Below are 25,740 nucleotides of genomic sequence, written 5' to 3'. Positions count from 1 at the left end.
ACAACGGTGAGGAGGCCCCTGCCACTTCTCATGGGAAGGTCTGGCTGGCATGAGGAAGCAGAAGTCATCCAAGGGTTGTGATCCTGTCCCTCCTTGTTTGGGAGCAAATTGCACCAGCATCACAAGTGCATGTACTCCTGAGTCAACATGCATAGGATGGGGCTCCCAAGGTGGTAGCCAGGAGTTAAGCCTGGGGTTGCCAGTCACACCGGGAGCCCAAAGGGAGGTTGTGAGGCGGCCGGTGATCCAGCTCTCTGCAGAACCTGAGCAGCTCCACCGTCCAAGGTCACCCCGACTCCCCTGGTCCAAACAATTATGTTGTTTCACTAGGAACAGAGGCATCCCTTTGAGATTGAGCAAGACGAAACTGTACGAAAGCTTATTGTCCAAAATGGAATGAAATCAAGGTCTTCCCAGCCTGCCAATTTCACTCCAGAGAAAAACAGGAATCAAGAATAGAATGCGCCTCAGTTAGGCCGTATCTGAGGCCACCTAGTGTTATCTACCCATGCTGAGGAGTGAGGGTGCAAACCCTTCTCTGTTACCCCAGCAGCAGTGCTGTAACATCAACTGACCACAGCTGATTTCCCCATGCCCACATGGAGATGAATATCAGGTTGCTTCCTGTCAGAAGAGGTGTGCTTCCTTCAGCCTTGGTGGCAGGGAGTCATGACAAGTGGGGGCGGGAGTTGAAGAAGAGGTCCCTCCCCATGGATGCCCCCCCCCGCTGTGATTTCTTCCTTTCAGAAGCCTCACCTTTGCTTTCCCCCTCTGCTTTAGATAAGCTGTGCTTTACTGAAGGAGCATCTCGTGTGACTGCAGTGCCCCTGAGTCCTAAAGGTGAGGACTGGCGTGTGAGAGGGGATTAGTGTGTGGGATATATATATATATATATAATGATGATGATCCAGCAGCCAAGCTCCTCTTTTGTTCTCCTAGTCCCATGCATGTGGTGTTGTAAGACATTTGCATTCTTCCTTTGCTGACCCTACTCTCTCCTTTTCCATTCCCAGATCTGTCGGACGAATGCAAGAATGCCTCAGTGGTGGCACAAAACCTCCAGCCATATTATGTGGCACGGGTCATCAACAACACACTTCATTGTGTCTCTAATTGCAGTGCTTGGAACCCCCACCCATTCCACTGTGTGAATGGAAAGTGCCACATCACCTCTGAGGGGCCCAAATGCCAGTGAGTAGCATGCCAGGGGGTGAAGGAGGGAGCGGAGACGTGGGGTCAACTCTTCCCCGTAGGCGGGTCCAATAAGCACTACCAGTGGTGAATTATTATGTGTGTCTTTAAAAAAATAGTCTAATACAATTTGTTGCTTATCCGTTCTAGGGAGATGCCAAGCACAAGTGAAACATCCATTTCTACAATTTTGAAAACAACACCTTCTGCTTATACTACTACGAAAATATCCACCACTTCTGAAACTCCAACCACAACTAGTGAGACTACAGCACCTACTCCATCCAGAACCACGTCTATATCCAGTCTGGAGCCTTCTGAGACAACTGCACCCAGCCTATCCACAAGAACAAAGACACCCACTGAGCATGTGAAGCAGACTACCTCAGAAGGGACCTCATCTGAGTACACAGTGATGTCTAGTTCTTCCACCACTGAACAACCATCCACAACAGAGGTGTCTTCTCAGATAACATTGTCAGTCCCCTCTGGTGAGTTGACTTCCGAAACTACAACCACAACGAGTGAGACTACAGCACCTATTGCATCTAAGACCCCTTCTACATCCAGTCCTGAGCCTTCTGAGACAACTGCACCTACTTTGTCTTCAAGCACAAACACACCCACTGAGCATGTGGAGCAGACTACACCACAAGGCACCTCATCTGAGTACACAGTGATGCCTAGTTCTTCCACCACTGAGGAACCACCCACAACACAGCTGTTTTCTCAGTCAACATTCGCTACCTCCTCCATTGAGGTGACCTCTGAAACTCCAACCACAACTAGTGAGACCACAACACCTACTCCCTCCAAGACCCCTTTCACCTCCAGTCCTGAGCCTTCTGAGACATCTGCACCCAGCCTATCATCAAGCTCAAACCCACCCACTGAGCACATGAAGCAGACTACCTCAGAAGGGACCTCATCTGAGTACACAGTGATGTCTAGTTCTTCCACCACTGAACAACCATCCACACTAGAGATGTCTTCTCAGATAACATTCTCTGCCTCCTCCATGGAGGTGACTTCTGAAACTCCAACCACAACTAGTGAGACTACATCACCTACTCCATCCAAGACCCCTTCTATGTCTAGTCCTGAGGCTTCTGAGACAACTGCACCTTTCCTGTCTTCAAGCACAAACACACCCACTGAGCACGTGGAGCAGACTACATCCCAAGGGACCTCATCTGAGTACACAGTGATTTCTAGTTCTTCCACCACTGAGCAACCATCCACAAAACAGCTGTCTTCTCAGTCAACATTGTCTGTCTCCTCCAGTGAGTTGACCTCTGAAACTACAAGCACGACTAGTGAGAGTACAACACGTACTCCTTCTATGACTCCCTTTACTTCTCGTTCTGAGCCTTCTGAGACAACTGCAGCCATCCTATCTGCTAGCACCAACACCACCCGTACACCAGAACAGAGCTCACCACTGCTTACAGCTTCCACAGCCTATCATGGATCTGCTAGCACTGAAATTGCCACTAGTGGAACATCTCATTCATCGACATCCCTTGAAACAAGTGGAGAGACTTTCACCACTACTGTAGCTCAAAGCACTTCCAATACAACATTATCATCTGCATCCATCGCTGAGTCCATAACCACACACTCTACTACTAGCATATCAGAAATGACCCCAACACTGTTGCCCACTACATCAACGCCTTTTGCTTATACTACTATGAAACTATCCACCGCTGAGGCATCTTCACCTTCCACCACTACTCATGGACGCACATCGACTAATTCACAGCTTACAACTTCATCTGGTAAGTATCTGTGTAATCATATGGAAATGATGTTTATCTCCCAGTACAGTATTCCAGGGCTTAACAGTTTACACATGCTGCCCATACTGGGCTAACTGCAACATTATTGTATTGCTTTACAAGGCCTTTAACAACTTGAGTCTAGGATATATTCAATACTGTTTGATGCATTATATCCCTGTTAGATCACCCCCGTCTTTGTGGGAGTGACTCTAACTGGTTCCCCATGACTCAGGGACACAGGTCACCCCCCCCCATGAGCTGTGTGTTCAGAATTGTGGCCCAATTCTGTGGAACTCCCTTTTGGCTGAGACCTCTTCTTGACTGAACTTCAGGCACCCATAGAGGTTTTGTTGTTTTCAGCAAGCAGTTTAGGTAACACTTTGTGATTTTCTGATGAAATTTCCTTTGTTGGCATGTTCTTAAATTTTGTTAATATTCATTTTTCTTCCTCTTATTCAGCTTACACACCCAGTCCTGAGCCTTCTGAGACAACTGCATCCAGCCTATCTTCAAGCACAAACACACAAACTGAGCATGTGAAACAGACTACACCGCAAAGCACCTCATCTGAGTACACAGTGATGTCTAGTTCTTCCACCACTGAACAACCATCCACAAGAGAGGTGTCTTCTCACAAATCATTCTCTGCCTCCTCCAGTGAGGTGACTTCTGAAACTACAACCACAACCAGTGAGACTACAGCACCTATTCCATCTAAGACCCCTTCTACATCCAGTCCTGAGCATTCGGAGACAACTGCAACCACCCTGTCTTCAAGCACAAACACACAAACTGAGCATGTGAAACAGACTACACCGCAAGGCACCTCATCTGAGTACACAGTGATGTCTAGTTCTTCCACCACTGAGCAACCATATACAACAGAGGTGTCTTCTCAGATAACATTCTCTGCCTCCTCGATGGAGGTGACTTCTGAAACTCCAACCACAACTAGTGAGACTACATCACCTACTCCATCCAAGACCCCTTCTATGTCTAGTCCTGAGCCTTCAGAGACAACTGCACCCAGCCTATCTTCAAGCACACTCACTGAGCACATGAAGCAGACTACACCACAAGGGACCTCACCTGAGTACACAGTGATGTCTAGTTCTTCCACCACCGAACAACAATCCACGAAACAGCTTTTTTCTCAGTCAACATTTACTATCTCCTCCAGTGAGCATAGTACTGAAACTACAGTTACTAGTGAGACTACAACAGCTACTCCATCCATGACCCCTTCTACATCCAGTTCTGAGCCTTCTGAGACAACTGCACCTACCCTGTCTTCAAGCACAAACACACCCACTGAGCACGTGGAGCAGACTACACACCAAGGAACCTCATCTGTGTACACAGTGATGTCTAGTTCTTCCACCACTGAGCAACCATCCACAAAACAGCTGTTTTCTCAGTCAACATTCGCTACCTCCTCCATTGAGGTGACCTCTGAAACTCCAACCACAACTAGTGAGACCACAACACGTACTCCTTCCATGACTCCCTTTACTTCTCGTTCTGAGCCTTCTGAGACATCTGCACCCAGCCTATCATCAAGCTCAAACCCACCCACTGAGCACATGAAGCAGACTACCTCAGAAGGGACCTCATCTGAGTACACAGTGATGTCCAGTTCTTCCACCACTGAACAACCATCCACACTAGAGATGTCTTCTCAGACAACATTCTCTGCCTCCTCCATGGAGGTGACTTCTGAAACTCCAACCACAACTAGTGAGACTACAACACCTATTCCTTCCATGACTCCTTTTACTTCCAGTCCTGAGGCTTCTGAGACAACTGCACCTTTCCTGTCTTCAAGCACAAATACACCCACTGAGCACGTGGAGCAGACTACGCCCCAAGGAACCTCATCTGAGTACACAGTGATGTCTAGTTCTTCCACCACTGAGCAACCATCCACAAAACAGCTGTCTTCTCAGTCAACATTGTCTGTCTCCTCCAGTGAGTTGACCTCTGAAATTACAAGCACTACTAGCGAGAGTACAACACCTACTCCATCCATGACAATTTTTACCTCTCGTCCTGAGCCTTCTGAGACAACTGCAACCACCCTATCTTCAAGCACAAACACACAAACTGAGCATGTGAAACAGACTACACCGCAAAGCACCTCATATGAGTACACAGTGATGTCTAGTTCTTCCACCACTGAACAACCATCCACAAGAGAGGTGTCTTCTCTGATAACATTCTCTGCCTCCTCCAGTGAGGTTACTTCTGAAACTACAACCACAACCAGTGAGACTACAGCACCTATTCCATCTAAGACCCCTTCTACATCCAGTCCTGAGCATTCGGAGACAACTGCAACCACCCTGTCTTCAAGCACAAACACACAAACTGAACATGTGAAACAGACTACACCGCAAGGCACCTCATCTGAGTACACAGTGATGTCTAGTTCTTCCACCACTAAACAACCATATACAACAGAGGTGTCTTCTCAGATAACATTCTCTGCCTCCTCCATGGAGGTGACTTCTGAAACTCCAACCACGACTAGCGAGACTACAACACCTACTCCTTCTATGACTCCCTTTACTTCTCGTTCTGAGCCTTCTGAGACAACTGCAGCCATCCTATCTGCTAGCACCAACACCACCCGTACACCAGAACAGAGCTCACCACTGCTTAGAACTTCCACAGCCTATCATGGATCTCCTAGCACTGAAATTGCCACTAGTGGAACATCTCATTCATCGACATCCCTTGAAACAAGTGGAGAGACTTTCACCACTACTGTAGCTCAAAGCACTTCCAATACAACATTATCATCTGCATCCATCGCTGAGTCCATAACCACACACTCTACTACTAGCATATCAGAAATGACCCCAACACTGTTGCCCACTACGTCAACGCCTTTTGCTTATACTACTATGAAACTATCCACCGCTGAGGCATCTTCACCTTCCACCACTACTCATGGACGCACATCGACTAATTCACAGCTTACAACTTCATCTGGTAAGTATCTGTGTAATCATATGGAAATGATGTTTATCTCCCAGTACAGTATTCCAGGGCTTAACAGTTTACACATGCTGCCCATACTGGGCCATCTGCAACGTTATTGTATTGCTTTACAAGGCCTTTAAAAACTTGAGTCTAGGATATATTCAATACTGTTTGATGCATTATATCCCTGTTAGATCACTCCCGACTTTGTGGGAGTGGCTCTTCGTGGTTCCCCATGACGCAGGGACACAGGTCACACACACACCCCCCTTGAGCTGTGTGTTCAGAATTGTGGCCCAATTCTGTGGAACTCCCTTTTGGCTGAGACCTCTTCTTGACTGAACTTCAGGCACCCATAGAGGCTTTGTTGTTTTCAGCAAGCAGTTTAGGCAACACTTTTTGATTTTCAGATGAAATCTAATTGATTCTATCATTTGTATTTCTCTTGAACCTTCACTGGACACTTCTTAGAAATCATCGCTTTAAGCGGTACAGTATATATATTGTTGTATCCTGATATGAGGGCTCTTTTGTTGGCTTGTTCTTGAATACTGTTAATGTTCTGCTCTTTCCCTCTTCCTCAGCTTCTTCCACCACAGTTGTCCCTCTCGGGTGCCTTAATGGAGGAGTGCTTGATGAAGGTCATTGTCACTGTCCGTCTCCCTATACTGGGCAGCGATGTGAAGAGGCAAAGAATGAAATCCAAGTGGGTAAGTCTGAGCATTATTAGTACACGCCTCCCGCCCTCTGGCTCTTCCTTTGAAAACAAAAGCTCAGGAATGTCCGGGTACATGTAGTAATTTTCTAGGTGGGCAACATTTTTGGTCCTACGGCTTCAAACTTTGTGTTTCGCATTGTTGGGAGTGATCTTGCTTCTTTGATGACCTGAGTGTTTCTCTGTTGAAGTCTTGAGACACGAGGCCCCAAGCCAGCCTTCCCTAACATTGTGCTCTCCAGACATGGCTGTCCTCTCATCTGCCTCAGTGAACGTGGCCAATGGCCAGGGATGACTTGTAATTGCAGCCCAAGTACACCTGAAGGGCACCAAGTTGGGGGACCACTCTGACCTCAAGAATGTCACCTGCCTCAGGACCTGGAGAGTTCCTGTCAGCAAGAGTAGACTACACTGAGCTGATACGCGCACATTCCAGTGTATTTCACACCCTGTACCAGCGCCCTTTCTCTGCACACTTGGTGCGGATCCAGCAGTGATTCATGTTGTTTCCATGATCTCTGCAATTCTCCTGTGACTCAATGGACACCTGAAGTGCTTATCCTCACATCTGAAACTGTGGCTGTACCTTCATGTTCAATGACTCCTGTGCTTTCTGATCACAGTGACTGTTGTGGCCACAATCAATGTCTCTGTAGCAGTGAAGAATCGGAAGTTCAGCCCAGAGATGGCGAATTCCAGCTCTTCTGTCTTCAAGACATTCGTGAAGATCTTTGAGGAACAGGTGAGGGGTGGCTGGGAGTGCACAGAGAGATGACACCCCCCAAAATACCCACACCCAAACCCGAACCCTATGGCGACTTCTGAGTCCAGGCCCCATTCATACTCCATTCCTCAGTGGTGAAGCTCATTCACAGCAAGTCTGGAAACACAGTCAGGTTTCCCTCATTAAATACCTGGATATCCAGCTTCAGAAATGGAGCCATCGGATGAGTATAGAAAGCTGTTTCTGTAATTTGTAGCTCAGAACTGATGGTTCAAATCCCAATACACACATCAGGAACCGTCTTCCTAATTGTCACTTTTGAAAGACCAATGTTAAAGTGGCAAAGGTCATCTTCCAGCCTTTATAATCATCCCATCCCTTTGGCCAGGCTGCCTGCTGGGAACTGGAGTCCAAGAACAGCTGGGGGAGGGCCACCGACTAGCCATGCCCAGCACAGGAGATACCCCAAAGGTGTGTTGGACGGGTGGAGGAGGTAAAGGAGCAGAGCAGGATAGAGAGGCCCTACTCAGCACACAGGAGGGACCCAGAATCGGCTGGGATGGGGGGTTTAGTATTTCTCAGATCAACAAACTAGTATCTTGTACATGTAGAGATTTTTGTTGCTGCTTCTGCCGTGGAAATTCCTGCATTGCAGGATTTGGACCCAATAACCCTCAGGTCCCTTCCAACTCCACAATTCTATGATTCTAGGACTGCTCACACACACCTCAAAGCCACGCTCTGTCTGAGTAGATACACAGGGCTGGTGATGCTTGCAGACAGCAGCTGCTCTGCTGCCTCTGTGCAGACCCTGCTGTGGGTTGGTGCTTCCGACTGTTGCTGTCCATGCAGCTGAGATGAGACCTCTCTCTCCTTGCAGATGGACATCCTCTATGCGGACATTCCTGGGTACACGGGTGTAAAGGTGATTCGGCTGAGGTGAGTCACAGAAGTGATACAGCTGGGGTCCAAGTATGGGAGGGAGGGTGCTGCTTGGTGCCATGCCTGGCCCCCCTGCTGTGAGTGGCCACGCCCCTTTAAGCGACAGCCCCCACTACCATCATTGACCTCACATCAGGCTGGCTGAGGGCACCTTTGGGGTTGTGGCTAAGTGATTTCTCCCTCTTCCTTCCTGCTGCCTCTTCTCAGCAATGGTAGTGTTATCGTGGACCACGAGGTGCTCCTGCAGCTTCACTTCTCAGACTTCAATGCTTCTTACAATGCTTCCATGAAGAACCTCACACAGACCTTGCAAAAGAATTGCACTTCCAATGACAAAGGTGAGGAGGCCCCTGCCACTTCTCATGGGAAGGTCTGGCTGGCATGAGGAAGCAGAAGTCATCCAAGGGTTGTGATCCTGTCCCTCCTTGTTTGGGAGCAAATTGCACCAGCATCACAAGTGCATGTACTCCTGAGTCAACATGCATAGGATGGGGCTCCCAAGGTGGTAGCCAGGAGTTAAGCCTGGGGTTGCCAGTCACACCGGGAGCCCAAAGGGAGGTTGTGAGGCGGCCGGTGATCCAGCTCTCTGCAGAACCTGAGCAGCTCCACCGTCCAAGGTCACCCCGACTCCCCTGGTCCAAACAATTATGTTGTTTCACTAGGAACAGAGGCATCCCTTTGAGATTGAGCAAGACGAAACTGTACGAAAGCTTATTGTCCAAAATGGAATGAAATCAAGGTCTTCCCAGCCTGCCAATTTCACTCCAGAGAAAAACAGGAATCCAAAATAGAATGCGCCTCAGTTAGGCCGTATCTGAGACCACCTAGTGTTATCTATCCATGCTGAGGAGTGAGGGTGCAAACCCTTCTCTGTTACCCCAGCAGCAGTGCTGTAACATCAACTGACCACAGCTGATTTCCCCATGCCCACATGGAGATGAATATCAGGTTGCTTCCTGTCAGAAGAGGTGTGCTTCCTTCAGCCTTGGTGGCAGGGAGTCATGACAAGTGGGGGCGGGAGTTGAAGAAGAGGTCCCTCCCCATGGATGCCCCCCCCCCGCTGTGATTTCTTCCTTTCAGAAGCCTCACCTTTGCTTTCCCCCTCTGCTTTAGATAAGCTCTGCTTTACTGAAGGAGCATCTCATGTGACTGCAGTGCCCCTGAGTCCTAAAGGTGAGGATTGGCATGTGAGAGGGGATTAGTGTGTGGGATATATATATATATATATATATATATATATATATATATATATATATTGATGATGATCCAGCAGCCAAGCTCCTCTTTTGTTCTCCTAGTCCAGGGGTCAGCAAACTTTTTCAGCAGGGGGCCAGTCGACTGTCCCTCAGACCTTGTGGGGGGCTGGACTATATTTTGAAAAAAATAATGAATGAATTTTATTCCCTCAAAATAACCCAGAGATGCATTTTAAATAAAAGCACACATCCTACTCATGTAAAAAAATGCTGATTCCCGGATCGTCGGCGAGCCAGATTTAGAAGGTGATTGGGCCGGATCTGGCACCTGGGCCTTAGTTTGCCTACCCATGTCCTATTCCCATGCATGTGGTGTTGTAAGACATTTGCATTCTTCCTTTGCTGACCCTACTCTCTCCTTTTCCATTCCCAGATCTGTCGGACGAATGCAAGAATGCCTCAGTGGTGGCACAAAACCTCCAGCCATATTATGTGGCACGGGTCATCAACAACACACTTCATTGTGTCTCTAATTGCAGTGCTTGGAACCCCCACCCATTCCACTGTGGGAATGGAAAGTGCCACATCACCTCTGAGGGGCCCAAATGCCAGTGAGTAGCATGCCAGGGGGTGAAGGAGGGAGCGGAGACGTGGGGTCAACTCTTCCCCGTAGGCGGGTCCAATAAGCACTACCAGTGGTGAATTATTATGTGTGTTTTTTAAAAAATAGTCTAATACAATTTCTTGCTTATCCGTTCTAGGGAGATGCCAAGCACAACAAGTGAAACATCCATTTCTACAATTTTGAAAACAACACCTTCTGCTTATACTACGACGAAAATATCCACCACTTCTGAAACTCCAACCACAACTAGTGAGACTACAGCACCTACTCCATCCAGAACCACTTCTATATCCAGTCCTGAGCCTTCTGAGACAACTGCACCCAGCCTATCCACAAGCACAAACACACCCACTGAGCATGTGAAGCAGACTACCTCAGAAGGGACCTCATCTGAGTACACAGTGATGTCTAGTTCTTCCACCACTGAACAACCATCCACAACAGAGGTGTCTTCTCAGATAACATTGTCAGTCCCCTCTGGTGAGTTGACTTCAGAAACTACAACCACAACGAGTGAGACTACAGCACCTATTGCATCTAAGACCCCTTCTACATCCAGTCCTGAGGCTTCTGAGACAACTGCACCTACTATGTCTTCAAGCACAAACACACCCACTGAGCACGTGGAGCAGACTACACCACAAGAAACCTCATCTGAGTACACAGTGATGCCTAGTTCTTCCACCACTGAGGAACCACCCACAACACAGCTGTTTTCTCAGTCAACATTCGCTACCTCCTCCAGTGAAGTGACTTCTGAAACTCCAACCACAACTAGTGAGACCACAACACCTACTCCCTCCAAGACCCCTTCTACATCCAGTCCTGAGCCTTCTGAGACAACTGCATCCAGCCTATCTTCAAGCACAAATACACAAACTGAGCATGTGAAACAGACTACACCGCAAAGCACCTCATCTGAGTACACAGTGATGTCTAGTTCTTCCACCACTGAACAACCATATACAACAGAGGTGTCTTCTCAGATAACATTCTCTGCCTCCTCCAGTGAGGTGACTTCTGAAACTCCAAGCACAACTAATGAGACGACATCACCTACTCCATCCAAGACCCCTTCTATATCTAGTCCTGAGCCTTCAGAGACAACTGCACCCAGCCTATCTTCAAGCACACTCACTGAGCACATGAAGCAGACTACACCACAAGGGACCTCACCTGAGTACACAGTGATGTCTAGTTCTTCCACCACTGAACAACCATCCACAAGAGAGGTGTCTTCTCAGATAACATTGTCAGTGATGTCTAGTTCTTCCACCACTGAACAACCATCCACAACAGAGGTGTCTTCTCACAAAACATTCTCTGCCTCCTCCATGGAGGTGACTTCTGAAACTACAACCACAACCAGTGAGACTACAGCACCTATTCCATCTAAGACCCCTTCTACATCCAGTCCTGAGCCTTCGGAGACAACTGCATCCAGCCTATCTTCAAGCACAAATACAAAAACTGAGCATGTGAAACAGACTACACCGCAAAGCACCTCATCTGAGTACACAGTGATGTCTAGTTCTTCCACCACTGAACAACCATATACAACAGAGGTGTCTTCTCAGATAACATTCTCTGCCTCCTCCAGTGAGGTGACTTCTGAAACTCCAAGCACAACTAATGAGACGACATCACCTACTCCATCCAAGACCCCTTCTATATCTAGTCCTGAGCCTTCAGAGACAACTGCACCCAGCCTATCTTCAAGCACACTCACTGAGCACATGAAGCAGACTACACCACAAGGGACCTCACCTGAGTACACAGTGATGTCTAGTTCTTCCACCACTGAACAACCATCCACAAGAGAGGTGTCTTCTCAGATAACATTGTCAGTGATGTCTAGTTCTTCCACCACTGAACAACCATCCACAACAGAGGTGTCTTCTCACAAAACATTCTCTGCCTCCTCCATGGAGGTGACTTCTGAAACTACAACCACAACCAGTGAGACTACAGCACCTATTCCATCTAAGACCCCTTCTACATCCAGTCCTGAGCATTCGGAGACAACTGCAACCACCCTATCTTCAAGCACAAATACACAAACTGAGCATGTGAAACAGACTACACCGCAAGGCACCTCATCTGAGTACACAGTGATGTCTAGTTTTTCCACCACTGAACAACCATCCACACTAGAGATGTCTTCTCAGATAACATTCTCTGCCTCCTCCATGGAGGTGACTTCTGAAACTCCAACCACAACTAGTGAGACTACAGCACCTATTCCTTCCATGACTCCTTTTACTTCCAGTCCTGAGGCTTCTGAGACAACTGCACCTTTCCTGTCTTCAAGCACAAACACACCCACTGAGCACGTGGAGCAGACTACACCCCAAGGAACCTCATCTGAGTACACAGTGATGTCTAGTTCTTCCACCACTGAGCAACCATCCACAAAACAGCTGTCTTCTCAGTCAACGTTGTCTGTCTCCTCCAGTGAGTTGACCTCTGAAACTACAAGCACGACTAGCGAGACTACAACACGTACTCCTTCCATGACTCCCTTTACTTCTCGTTCTGAGCCTTCTGAGACAACTGCAGCCATCCTATCTGCTAGCACCAACACCACCCGTACACCAGAACAGAGCTCACCACTGCTTACAACTTCCACAGCCTATCATGGATCTCCTAGCACTGAAATTGCCACTAGTGGAACATCTCATTCATCGACATCCCTTGAAACAAGTGGAGAGACTTTCACCACTATTGTAGCTCAAAGCACTTCCAATACAACATTATCATCTGCATCCATCGCTGAGTCCATAACCACACACTCTACTACTAGCATATCAGAAATGACCCCAACACTGTTGCCCACTACATCAACACCTTTTGCTTATACTACTATGAAACTATCCACCGCTGAGGCATCTTCACCTTCCACCACTACTCATGGACGCACATCGACTAATTCACAGCTTACAACTTCATCTGGTAAGTATCTGTGTAATCATATGGAAATGATGTTTATCTCCCAGTACAGTATTCCAGGGCTTAACAGTTTACACATGCTGCCCATACTGGGCCAACTGCAACGTTATTGTATTGCTTTAAAAACTTGAGTCTAGGATATATTCAATACTGTTTGATGCATTATATCCCTGTTAGATCACTCCCGACTTTGTGGGAGTGGCTCTTCATGGTTCCCCATGACTCAGGGACACAGGTCACACACACCCCCCCCTTGAGCTGTGTGTTCAGAATTGTGGCCCAGTTCTGTGGAACTCCCTTTTGGCTGAGACCTCTTCTTGACTGAACTTCAGGCACCCATAGAGGCTTTGTTGTTTTCAGCAAGCAGTTTAGGCAACACTTTTTGATTTTCAGATGAAATCTAATTGATTCTATCATTTATATTTCTCTTGAACCTTCACTGGACACTTCTTAGAAATCATCGCTTTAAGCGGTACAGTACATATATTGTTGTATCCTGATATGAGGGCTCTTTTGTTGGCTTGTTCTTGAATACTGTTAATGTTCTGCTCTTTCCCTCTTCCTCAGCTTCTTCCACCACAGTTGTCCCTCTCGGGTGCCTTAATGGAGGAGTGCTTGATGAAGGTCATTGTCACTGTCCGTCTCCCTATACTGGGCAGCGATGTGAACAGGCAAAGAATGAAATCCAAGTGGGTAAGTCTGAGCATTATTAGTACACGCCTCCCGCCCTCTGGCTCTTCTTTTGAAAACAAAAGCTCAGGAATGTCCGGGTACATGTAGTAATTTTCTAGGTGGGCAACATTTTTGGTCCTACGGCTTCAAACTTTGTGTTTCGCATTGTTGGGAGTGATCTTGCTTCTTTGATGACCTGAGTGTTTCTCTGTTGAAGTCTTGAGACACGAGTGCCCAAGCCAGCCTTCCCTAACATTGTGCTCTCCAGACATGGCTGTCCTCTCATCTGCCTCAGTGAGCGTGGCCAATGGCCAGGGAGGATTTGAAGTTGTGGCCCATCAAGACCTGAAGGGCACCAAGTTGGGGGACCACTCTGACCTCAAGAATGTCACCTGCCTCGGGACCTGGAGAGTTCCTATCAGCAAGAGTAGACTACACTGAGCTTATACGCGCACATTCCAGTGTATTTCACACCCTGTACCAGCGCCCTTTCTCTGCACACTTGGTGCGGATCCAGCAGTGATTCATGTTGTTTCCATGATCTCTGCAATTCTCCTGTGACTCAATGGACACCTGAAGTGCTTATCCTCACATCTGAAACTGTGGCTGTACCTTCATGTTCAATGACTCCTGTGCTTTCTGATCACAGTGACTGTTGTGGCCACAATCAATGTCTCTGTAACAGTGAAGAATCGGAAGTTCAGCCCAGAGATGGCAAATTCCAGCTCTTCTGTCTTCAAGACATTCGTGAAGATCTTTGAGGAACAGGTGAGGGGTGGCTGGGAGTGCACAGAGAGATGACACCCCCCAAAATACTCAAACCCAAACCCAAACCCTATGGCGACTTCTGAGTCCAGGCCCCATTCATACTCCATTCCTCAGTGGTGAAGGTCATTCACAGCAAGTCTGGAAACACAGTCAGGTTTCCCTCATTTGAAATACCTGGATATCCAGCTTCAGAAATGGAGCCATCGGATGAGTATAGAAAGCTGTTTCTGTAATTTGTAGCTCAGAACTGATGGTTCAAATCCTAATACACACATCAGGAACCGTCTTCCTAATTGTCACTTTTGAAAGACCAATGTTAAAGTGGCAAAGGTCATCTTCCAGCCTTTATAATCATCCCATCCCTTTGGCCAGGCTGCCTGCTGGGAACTGGAGTCCAAGAACAGCTGGGGGAGGGCCACCGACTAGCCATGCCCAGCACAGGAGATACCCCAAAGGTGTGTTGGACGGGTGGAGGAGGTAAAGGAGCAGAGCAGGATAGAGAGGCCCTACTCAGCACACAGGAGGGACCCAGAATCGGCTGGGATGGGGGGTTTAGTATTTCTCAGATCAACAAACTAGTATCTTGTACATGTAGAGATTTTTGTTGCTGCTTCTGCCGTGGAAATTCCTGCATTGCAGGATTTGGACCCAATAATCCTCAGGTCCCTTCCAACTCCACAATTCTATGATTCTAGGACTGCTCACACACACCTCAAAGCCACGCTCTGTCTGAGTAGATACACAGGGCTGGTGATGCTTGCAGACAGCAGCTGCTCTGCTGCCTCTGTGCAGACCCTGCTGTGGGTTGGTGCTTCCGACTGTTGCTGTCCATGCAGCTGAGATGAGACCTCTCTCTCCTTGCAGATGGACATCCTCTATGCGGACATTCCTGGGTACACGGGTGTAAAGGTGATTCGGCTGAGGTGAGTCACAGAAGTGATACAGCTGGGGTCCAAGTATGGGAGGGAGGGTGCTGCTTGGTGCCATGCCTGGCCCCCCTGCTGTGAGTGGCCACGCCCCTTTAAGCGACAGCCCCCACTACCATCATTGACCTCACATCAGGCTGGCTGAGGGCACCTTTGGGGTTGTGGCTAAGTGATTTCTCCCTCTTCCTTCCTGCTGCCTCTTCTCAGCAATGGTAGTGTTATCGTGGACCACGAGGTGCTCCTGCAGCTTCACTTCTCAGACTTCAATGCTTCTTACAATGCTTCCATGAAGAACCTCACACAGACCTTGCAAAAGAATTGCACTTCCAATGACAAAGGTGAGGAGGCCCCTGCCACTTCTCATGGGAAGGTCTGGCTGGCATGAGGAAGCAGAAGTCATCCAAGGGTTGTGATCCTGTCCCTCCTTGTTTGGGAGCAAATTGCACCAGCATCACAAGTGCATGTACTCCTGAGTCAACATGCATAGGATGGGGCTCCCAAGGTGGTAGCCAGGAGTTAAGCCTGGGGTTGCCAGTCACACCGGGAGCCCAAAGGGAGGTTGTGAGGCGGCCGGTGATCCACCTCTCTGCAGAATCTGAGCAGCTCCACCGTCCAAGGTCACCCCGACTCCCCTGGTCCAAACAATTATGTTGTTTCACTAGGAACAGAGGCATCCCTTTGAGATTGAGCAAGACGAAACTGTACGAAAGCTTATTGTCCAAAATGGAATGAAATCAAGGTCTTCCCAGCCTGCCAATTTCACTCCAGAGAAAAACAGGAATCAAGAATAGAATGCGCCTCAGTTAGGCCGTATCTGAGGCCACCTAGTGTTATCTACCCATGCTGAGGAGTGAGGGTGCAAACCCTTCTCTGTTACCCCAGCAGCAGTGCTGTAACATCAACTGACCACAGCTGATTTCCCCATGCCCACATGGAGATGAATATCAGGTTGCTTCCTGTCAGAAGAGGTGTGCTTCCTTCAGCCTTGGTGGCAGGGAGTCATGACAAGTGGGGGCGGGAGTTGAAGAAGAGGTCCCTCCCCATGGATGCCCCCCCCCCGCTGTGATTTCTTCCTTTCAGAAGCCTCACCTTTGCTTTCCCCCTCTGCTTTAGATAAGCTGTGCTTTACTGAAGGAGCATCTCGTGTGACTGCAGTGCCCCTGAGTCCTAAAGGTGAGGACTGGCGTGTGAGAGGGGATTAGTGTGTGGGATATATATATATATATATAATGATGATGATCCAGCAGCCAAGCTCCTCTTTTGTTCTCCTAGTCCCATGCATGTGGTGTTGTAAGACATTTGCATTCTTCCTTTGCTGACCCTACTCTCTCCTTTTCCATTCCCAGATCTGTCGGACGAATGCAAGAATGCCTCAGTGGTGGCACAAAACCTCCAGCCATATTATGTGGCACGGGTCATCAACAACACACTTCATTGTGTCTCTAATTGCAGTGCTTGGAACCCCCACCCATTCCACTGTGTGAATGGAAAGTGCCACATCACCTCTGAGGGGCCCAAATGCCAGTGAGTAGCATGCCAGGGGGTGAAGGAGGGAGCGGAGACGTGGGGTCAACTCTTCCCCGTAGGCGGGTCCAATAAGCACTACCAGTGGTGAATTATTATGTGTGTCTTTAAAAAAATAGTCTAATACAATTTGTTGCTTATCCGTTCTAGGGAGATGCCAAGCACAACAAGTGAAACATCCATTTCTACAAATTTGAAAACAACACCATCTACTTATGCAACTTCAACACCTTCTGCTAATGCAACTACAACACCCTCTGCTTATACTAGTAGAAAAATAACCACCACAAAGACATCTTCCCCTTCCACCACTACTCGTGGACACACATTGACTCATTCACAGATTACAAGCTCCTCTGGTAGGTATCTATATATTCATATGGAAATGTTTCTCTCCCAGCACAGTATTCCAGGGCTTAACAGTTTACATGTGCTGTGCATACGTTTCGGTGCCTTAACGCGAGTCCAGGATTTCTTCAATACCGCTTGATGCATTGTTAGATCACTCCCGTCTTTGTAGGAGTGGCTCTAAGTGGTCCCCCATGACTCAGGCACACAGCTCACTCCTCCCCCAGGAGCTGCGTGTTCAGAATTGTGGCCCAATTCTGTGGAACTCCCTCTTGGCTGACACCTCATCTTTAGTGAACTTCAGGCACCCATGAAGGCTTTGTTGTTTTCAGCAAGCAGTTTAAGCAACACTTTTTGATTTTCTGATGAAATCTAATTGATCATTTGTATCGCTCTTGATGGGGACGCGGGTGGCGCTGTGGGTAAAAGCCTCAGCGCCTAGGGCTTGCCAATCAAAAGGTTGGCGGTTCGAATCCCCGCGGCGGGGTGCGCTCCTGTTGCTCGGTCCCAGCGCCTGCCAACCTAGCAGTTCGAAAGCACCCCCGGGTGCAAGTAGATAAATAGGGACCGCTTACTGGCGGGAAGGTAAACGGCGTTCCGTGTGCTGCGCTGGCTCGCCAGATGTAGCTTTGCCATGCTGGCCACGTGACCCGGAAGTGTCTTCGGACAGCGCTGGCCCCCGGCCTCTTAAGTGAGATGGGCGCACAACCCTACAGTCTGTCAAGACTGGCCCGTACGGGCAGGGGTACCTTTACCTTTTACCTATCGCTCTTGAACCCTCACTGGACACTTCTTGGAAATAATACCATTAAGCGATACAGCATATAAATGGTTGGATCGTCAACATCATCGCCATATATGAGGGCTCCTTTGTAAACTTGTTCTTAAATTTTGGTTATGCTCTGTTGTCTTCCTCTTGCTCAGCTCCTTCCACCACAGCTGTCCCTCTTAAGTGCCTTAATGGAGGAGTGCTTGTCGGGGGTCGTTGTCACTGCCCATCTCCCTATACTGGGCGACGTTGCGAAGAGGCAGAGAATGAAGTCCAAGTGGGTAAGTCTGAGCATTATTAGTACAAGGCTCCCTGCTCACAGGTTTTTCCTTTGAAAAGAGTGGGCAGTATCTATGGCTCTGAAGCTGTAGACTTGGTTTTGTGTTGTTGGACGACTCAGTATCGTGCAGTGAAATTTTTCATAGGGGAACAGTTAGGGCCAGAGGCCTGGGGTGGGCCTGGGGGGTCTATGTAACGCATGTGACTTCCTGACACTGCGGACGTGAGCATCACGCCTCCCTCCCCAAGCCAGGTAGAATCTTCCTAAGGAGGTGCCAGGGCTCTGCCAGGACACTGGAGTCTCTTGCCTCCTTCCAAAGCCAGATGGGCTTTGGGAAGATGAAAGGACAGATCTTGGACCCATCGGAGCCTTGCATCTCCCTCCCTAAGCCGGGCAGAAGCTTCCTGGGCTTTGCAAAGGAGGGTCCAGGGGACCATTTAGGCTAGCCCCCTTAGTCCAATGACCACCTGCCACTCTTGGGAGTAATCTTGCTTCTCTGTCATGCTGACCATTTTCCCATGGAAGCCTAGGGCCAGGACAGCCTTCTGTAGCCTGGTGCCCTCCAGATGTTGTTCTCTTGGGCTTCCAGCTCCCCCAGCAAACATGGCCAATGGCAGGGGAGGATGAGTTGTGGCCCAACATCTGGAGGACCTTGCCTGCACTCTCACTTTGCAAAGGGAATTCTGTCCATGGTGAGATTTAAAGTTTCTTTCAACACTGAGAAAGAAGGGAAAGGTTTGCAGCCCCCATGGATGTGGGAAGAGATAGAATGGCGGCTTTTCTGGATGCTGCTGTCTTGTGGGAGATCTTTGGAAGAAGAAAAGGCTGAGGAGTAAACCGTACGCAAACCCAGAGCGGAGTCCTTAAGAGGGTTGGATGGTGCCTCTTACGGCTCCTCCTGCAACTCCTGCAGCCAAGCTATTGCCAAGCGTATTGCTCTGCTTTCCTTTGGACTACATCAGTGAGGCTGAGGGAGGCGGGGCATCTTGTCGTCTGGCCAACCCAGAGCCTCCATACATACTGCCCAGGCTTGCTTTGGTGCTGCTAATGCACAGTTAGACTTCACCCCAGAGGTGCTTGCCATTGTCTCTGGAGACAAACAGAGGCCAACAAGCAAGAGCCTCGTCTGCCTCAGGCCCTGGAGACTAATTGCCACTCAGAGTAGACTACACTGAGTTGAAGTGCGCAGGTTCCAGTGCATTTCACACCTGTATTAGCACCCTTTCTCTGAACTCTTTGATGTGGATCCAAAGTCATTCCATGTTGTTCCCATTATCACTGCAAATTATCCTGCAACTGCACAGACACCTGACAGGTTCATCCTCACAAGGTGTCTTTTCACCCCAAAGAGACAGAAGGTGTCAATGGGAAGACACTTCCCAAGTGCTACCTGAGGTGGCAAACCTGTGCAAACTTAACTGGGAGAAGCACCCAGCTTGCAAGACTGGGGTGAAGAAAACAATACCCTTGGGGATGGGTTTCTAGATGGGCTACCTAAGTGCTGCAACCCCTTTTGACAAGAGCATGATGGGGGGCAGGAGACAGATGAAGGGCATGGCAGCATTGTGCTCCCTTCAACTGGGCTGTTGTGTAGTCATGATTGTGAAAAATGCCTGATTTGAAAATTCCAGCCACCCATGGACATGCTTTGATTTAGAACGTTACCTTTTCTGGATGCAGATGACTTGGATACCAACCGTGTATAAAACTGGTTGTATCTTTAGGAGGTGTATATACAATCTACTCAGGCTTGTGCGCTTGCCTAGGAAGTCTGGGTCTGGGGGGTTTTCCGCTTGTCCTGTGCTTACTAGGCGTGCTTACTAGGTCTGAGCAGTTCTGCCTTCGCTACACTGTTTTCCCCTGGGAAACCTGTTCTTTGTGGAAAAACCAATTGCCATTTGTTCCTATTCAGCAAAAAACTGCTTTCCAAAGGAAAGCGCAGAGGCAAATGGAAGTGTGGATGAACCCTCAACTGGTTCTCAAGGAAAGATGGCCAACTTGCTTGCTTCAAAATGGTGTGTTGCTTCTGTGGCATCACCCTGACACCTGCAGTTTAAAAAGCTTCTGATAGCAGCAGCAGCAGCTGGACAAGAATGTCACCTGCCTCAGGACCTGGAGAGTTCCTGTCAGCAAGAGTAGACTACATTGAGCTGATACGCGCACATTCCAGTGTACACCACACACTGTACCAGCGCTCTTTCTCTGCACACTTGGTGTGGATCCATAGGTGATTCATGTTGTTTCCATGATCACTGTGACTCAATGGACACCTGAAGTGCTTATCCTCACATCTGAAACTGTGGCTGTACCTTCATGTTTAATGACTCCTGTGCTTTCTGATCACAGTGACTGTTGTGGCCACAATCAATGTCTCTGTAACAGTGAAGAATCGGCAGTTCAGCCCAGAAATGGCGATTTACAACTCGTCTGCCTTCAATTCATTCGTGAAGATCTTTGTGGAACAGGTGAGGGGTGGTTGGGAGTTCATAGAGGATGCCCACTCAGGAAAATGATCACTTCCAGGCAGACCTATTGTTACTTTTGAGTCTGGGTCCCGTTAACGTGCCATTCCTTTGTGGTAAACTTCATTAACAGAGATTTGTCCGCTTAGCACATCTGGAAACAGTCAGATTTCCTTTCTTTGGAACACCTAAATATCCAGATGTGGAAATGTAGCTATCAGATGAGTATATGCAATATGTAGCTTAGATCTGATGGTACATACCCTACACAGAATTTCTTCTTGTTTCTGCTGCTGTGGAAATGCGTCTATGACAGGGATTGGACCAAATGACCTTCAGGTCCCTTCCAACTCTACAATTCTATGATTCTAGGACTGCTCACACACACCTCAAAGCCACGCTCTGTCTGAGTAGATACAGAGGGCTGGTGATGCTTGCAGACAGCAGCTGCTCTGCTGCCAATGTGCAGACCCTGCTGTGGGTTGGTGCTTCCGACTGTTGCTGTCCATGCAGCTGAGATGAGACCTCTCTCTCCTTGCAGATGGACATCCTCTATGCGGACATTCCTGGGTACACGGGTGTAAAGGTGATTCGGCTGAGGTGAGTCGCAGAAGTGATACAGCTGGGGTCCAAGTATGGGAGGGAGGGTGCTGCTTGTTGCCATGCAATTTCCTGGCCCCCCTGCTGTGAGTGGCCACGTCCCTTTAAGTGACAGCCCCCACTACCATCATTGGCCTCACATCAGGCTGGCTGAGGGCACCTTTGGGGTTGTGGCTAAGTGATTTCTCCCTCTTCCTTCCTGCTGCCTCTTCTCAGCAATGGTAGTGTTATCGTGGACCACGAGGTGCTCCTGCAGCTTCACTTCTCAGACTTCAATGCTTCCTACGATGAATCTGTGAAGGACCTCAAACAGACCCTGGAAAAAAATTGCACTTCCAATGACAACGGTGAGGAGGCCCCTGCCACTTCTCGTGGGAAGGTCTGGCTGGCAGCTGAAGGAGCCAAAAGATGGCATGAATGTTGCAGACTTTAACGCTACATTCCCATTCATCTAATGGAGTAGGAGGAAAGGCTTCTTGTTAAATGTCTTCAGATCGGCTGTAATGAGGAAGCAGAAGTCATCCAAGGGTTGTGATCCTGTCCCTCCTTAGTTGGGAGTAAATTGCACCAGCATCACAAGTGCATGTACCTCTGAGTCAACATGTATCAGATGGGGCTCCCAATGCGGTAACCCAAAAACAGGCTGTAAGATGGCCGGTTTACCAGCTCTCTGCATAAGTTGAGTGGCTCCACTGAGTCCAAGCCCACCCCCCCTCTCCTGAACCAAACAATTACCGTACGCTGTTCTACTAGGGACAGAGCTACCCCTTTGAAATCACCCAGAGAAAAGCAGGCATCAAGAATAGAATGTACTTCATCTACGCCATATCTGAGGCTACCTACTGGGTTTGTCCTGTATGGTGAGGAACAGAGGAACCTTTTCCAAAAGGGAGCCAATCAATGTCTCCCTAGTCTTCCCATTTCACTGCCATATGGAACAGAACAAGTTTCATCTATCTATGCCTAATCTGAGGCAACCTGGTGTTATCCATCCATGCTGTGGGGTGAGGGTTCAGACCCATCTCTCTGTTACCAGCAGCTGCCCCAACTGCTTCACCCTTGCCCACACAGAGATGCGTGTCAGGTTGCTGGTTGGACATATGGCCGAGCAGAGCTGTTTCCCTTAGGAGACATGGTGGGTGGGTGGGTGGGGGAAGAGGTCCCTCCCCTTGGACGCTCCCCCTCCCCATCATTTCTCCCTTACATAAACCTCACCTATACTTTCCCCCTCTCCGTCAGATTCGCTTTGGTTTACTGGAGAGCGCTATGTGACTGCAGTGCCCCTGAGCCCCGAAGGTGAGGACTGGGGTGTGAGAGGGGGTCAGTGTGTGCTTAACATACTCCTAATGTTGAAGAGTTGCAGCGGGCTGTCTGGATGGGGGCGGTGGAGCCGTATGAGGAAGAAAACATGACCACCACATGCAAACAAATGCAATGAGGCCCTGTACACCTTGTGGCACCACCGTATGGTACAGATGTTGCCAGGATTCTGCATGTGCAGCCACATATGAGATGCACATCCTAGGGCCATCAGTCGCCATCATAGCTGGTGGGGAAGAAAGTAGGATAAGGAAGAAGAAGGGAGGTATTCAGGGCCCCAATGAGTCCTTCCTTTCCCTTTCCAGATCTGTCAACGGAATGCAAGAACACCTCTGTGGTGGCACAAAACATCCAGCAATTTTATGTGGCACGAAACATCAGTGGCAGCCTCCAGTGCGTCTCTAACTGCAGCGTTTGGCACCCCGACCCCTTCAGCTGTGTGAACGGAAACTGCTATGTCACCCCTGAGGGGCCCAGTTGCTAGTGAGTAGCCTGCCAGGGGGTGAAGCGGGTGGTGGCAAAGGATCTGGGCCTGTGGCACAGGGGGGCGAAATCATGCCCGTAGGCTGTTCCTACCAGCTGTGCTAGTAGGAACCACTTAAATGTCATTTTTAAGGAAACAGTGTCATTCATGTGCATGTCGTCTTTTGCTGCAATTCCCTGTGGGCACCAGTCACCACTGCTCCTGCCTTGGATTACGGCCCTGGATGCCACTCAGCCCCCCCCCCCGAATTGCAGCATCAGAAACACTCCCTGCTCCCCACCCCCCCGTAAAGAACCCAGGCATCCTGGGCCCCATTTCCTGCCTCCTTGCCGGTTTTTGACGCTGCCTTTCCTCCCACAGCTGTGAGCAGTCGGACTCCTACTGGTTCGTGGGCCGGCGCTGTGAGCAGGGCATCAGCAAGGTGGGGGTGGCCCTGGGGGTGGCCCTGGGCCTGGCGGTGCTGCTGCTGATCATCCTGGTCTTGGTCGTGCTTCTCTGCTGGAGGCGCTGTTGCCCGAGGGAGAAAGGACACAGGTAGGAGGAGGGCTGGGCACTCAAAGTCCGGTCAGCGTCCCGGTCAGTCTCTGCTGTTGTAACTGGCGCTGACTCTGGAAGCTGTCCTTGAAATAGACTGAAGGACAGATCTTTGACCTGATGGCCTCTGTTGGTCTCCCACTTCCAGGCTGACGCACTTGCCTCCCGATGAAGAGAGGTGGTACGAAAATGAGCCCGAGTGGGTGGCCCGCCCTGAAGGCCTCGATCCGAGTGCCCCAGCAATGGAAAGCAGCAGCGCTGCAGCAGGTGGTAAGTGGCAGAAGGCCTAGGTCGGGAAGGGGAGGTCTTGGTGGTGGTGGTGTTAAGCCCGGGTTTCCATGGCAGCTGCCAGACTCCATCCCAGAGGATGTGCCTTGCCTTGCCCTGGAAGGAAGCACCATGTTAATTGGATTACAGGTGGTCTGGGGTTGCAGAAGGGGTTCAAGTTGCACAGAAACATTTCACCCCACATGCAGAAATAAGGAAATAAGAAAGGGGAGGGGAGAGCAACAGGGGAGGTCAAACACAGCCACGTCCCCAAACTGCAATCAGACGGAAGGGCTTTCCATGCCCTGCCACCCCACCCTGCCCTGATCTAGGAGAAGGAAATAGAAATAAAGAAATGAGATGTGGGGGTTCTCATGTACTCTGTGCTCTGGGAGGGAGCGCTAGGCACCTGAGGGAGAGGATGAGCCTCAGCCCTGATTACGGGCTGCATTATCACACCAGGGAAGACCACTTTGCTTGCCAGAGCTTAGAAGATGCGGTTTGTAAAAATAAAGCAGGTTCTAGCTGGCTCTGCGGATCCCTCCCTTCTTGGAAGAGGTCTGGGTGGGCAAGTGGAGAGGCTGGACGGGGGCAAGAGGAAGCCCTTTTGAAAGAGGCCACCAAATCAAAAAATGACTGACGTGCTCCCTCCCCCTCCTTCGCCCTTTGCACAGAAGACCCTTACAGCAGCATGAGCAGCGAGCAAGACAGCTCCACCGCAGACCAGGGCTCCTTCCAGCCCCGCCTGGACAAAGTGGACACCTCCCTGCCGGTACAAGGAAAGAGGGTGTTTGGGGTGGGGTGCAAGAAAGCACGGCCAGAACGATCTGGGGGCTGAAAAGGCCTGTTCCAAGCAAGGACACATAACAAGATTGTGTGCCTTTCAGATTAGGGGGAGAAGCAACAGGCAGGGGGTTCCGGCGGGCACAGGATAGGTTTCTAGGTGGCGTGGGGAAATGGGGTGCGAGAGGAATGCATCTCGTGATATAGGGTCATTCCACAAAACGAAAAGGCGGGAGGTTCAGAATAGAAGACAGGAAGTCTGTCTTCACATTGGTGGCAAAATCAGTGTATGCAACTCCCTGCCACAAGAGGTGGTGGAGGCCACTGGCTTAGAGGCACAGGTGGGTTAGCCAAATTCCTGGCACTGCAAATATCTCTCACTACTTTGGGTAGTGAAATGTGGCCTCCAGAGTCAGAAGCAGTCTACCGTTGGATGCCAGCTGCTCAGGGCTTTTCTTCTGGGCATCTGGCTGGAATCCGGATGCTGCTGCAGGTGGACTTAGCTCTGATCCAGAGCAGGGCTCTTTCCCAAATGTGCTTGTCATTTGCACTGACCCTGCCTCACTCTTCTGCTTTCTCCTTCTCTCCCTGCGTACTGCGGCTGCAGAGACGGATCGCTCGGCCCCAGTTGAAGCGGCCATGAAGAAGCCTGGAAACGGGGCCACAGGAAGGACGCTGGGTCTGGCCGCACACTGGATTTGCACAGGATGTGTCCCCAGGGGCCCAGATCCAGGAAGAGGCAGTGGAGCTGCAGTGACTTGCGGGGGGGCTACAGTGCTGCCTTCTTCTTGCTTACTCTTGCACTTTAGGACTGGGGTGCTGCCGCCCCCTTGAACACCAGCGCCTCCCCTTGGTGACATTGATAGGAGGACGTGGAGGAGGAACAGGGCCC

At 49.5% G+C, this 25,740-nt stretch overlaps 2 protein-coding genes across 3 annotated transcripts in view; one reads left to right on the top strand and one right to left on the bottom strand.

Annotated features, from left to right (window-relative positions):
• The window catches only part of ACHE (acetylcholinesterase (Cartwright blood group)), a 142,772-nt gene that overhangs the window by 113,543 nt on the left and 3,489 nt on the right, over positions 1-25,740 (bottom strand). The gene's annotated exons all lie outside the window — the stretch shown is intronic.
• MUC17 (mucin 17, cell surface associated) lies at positions 1,370-25,740 on the top strand. Its single transcript, XM_053362424.1, has 27 exons — positions 1,370-2,972; positions 5,436-5,969; positions 6,545-6,670; positions 7,299-7,417; positions 8,280-8,338; positions 8,549-8,679; positions 9,455-9,514; positions 9,971-10,148; positions 10,299-11,428; positions 12,074-13,114; positions 13,679-13,804; positions 14,433-14,551; positions 15,416-15,474; positions 15,685-15,815; positions 16,591-16,650; positions 16,824-17,001; positions 17,152-17,360; positions 18,274-18,399; positions 20,745-20,863; positions 21,402-21,460; positions 21,677-21,807; positions 22,700-22,756; positions 23,086-23,263; positions 23,625-23,798; positions 23,947-24,068; positions 24,740-24,837; positions 25,456-25,740. Exons 1-27 carry the CDS (start codon positions 1,607-1,609, stop codon positions 25,489-25,491), a joined length of 6,726 nt encoding a protein of 2,241 aa, XP_053218399.1. The 5' UTR covers positions 1,370-1,606; the 3' UTR covers positions 25,492-25,740.

Source organism: Podarcis raffonei, chromosome 13 (assembly GCF_027172205.1).
Source record: "Podarcis raffonei isolate rPodRaf1 chromosome 13, rPodRaf1.pri, whole genome shotgun sequence".
NCBI classification, from domain to species: domain Eukaryota; kingdom Metazoa; phylum Chordata; class Lepidosauria; order Squamata; family Lacertidae; genus Podarcis; species Podarcis raffonei.
This window is presented reverse-complemented; position numbering and strand designations above follow the sequence as displayed.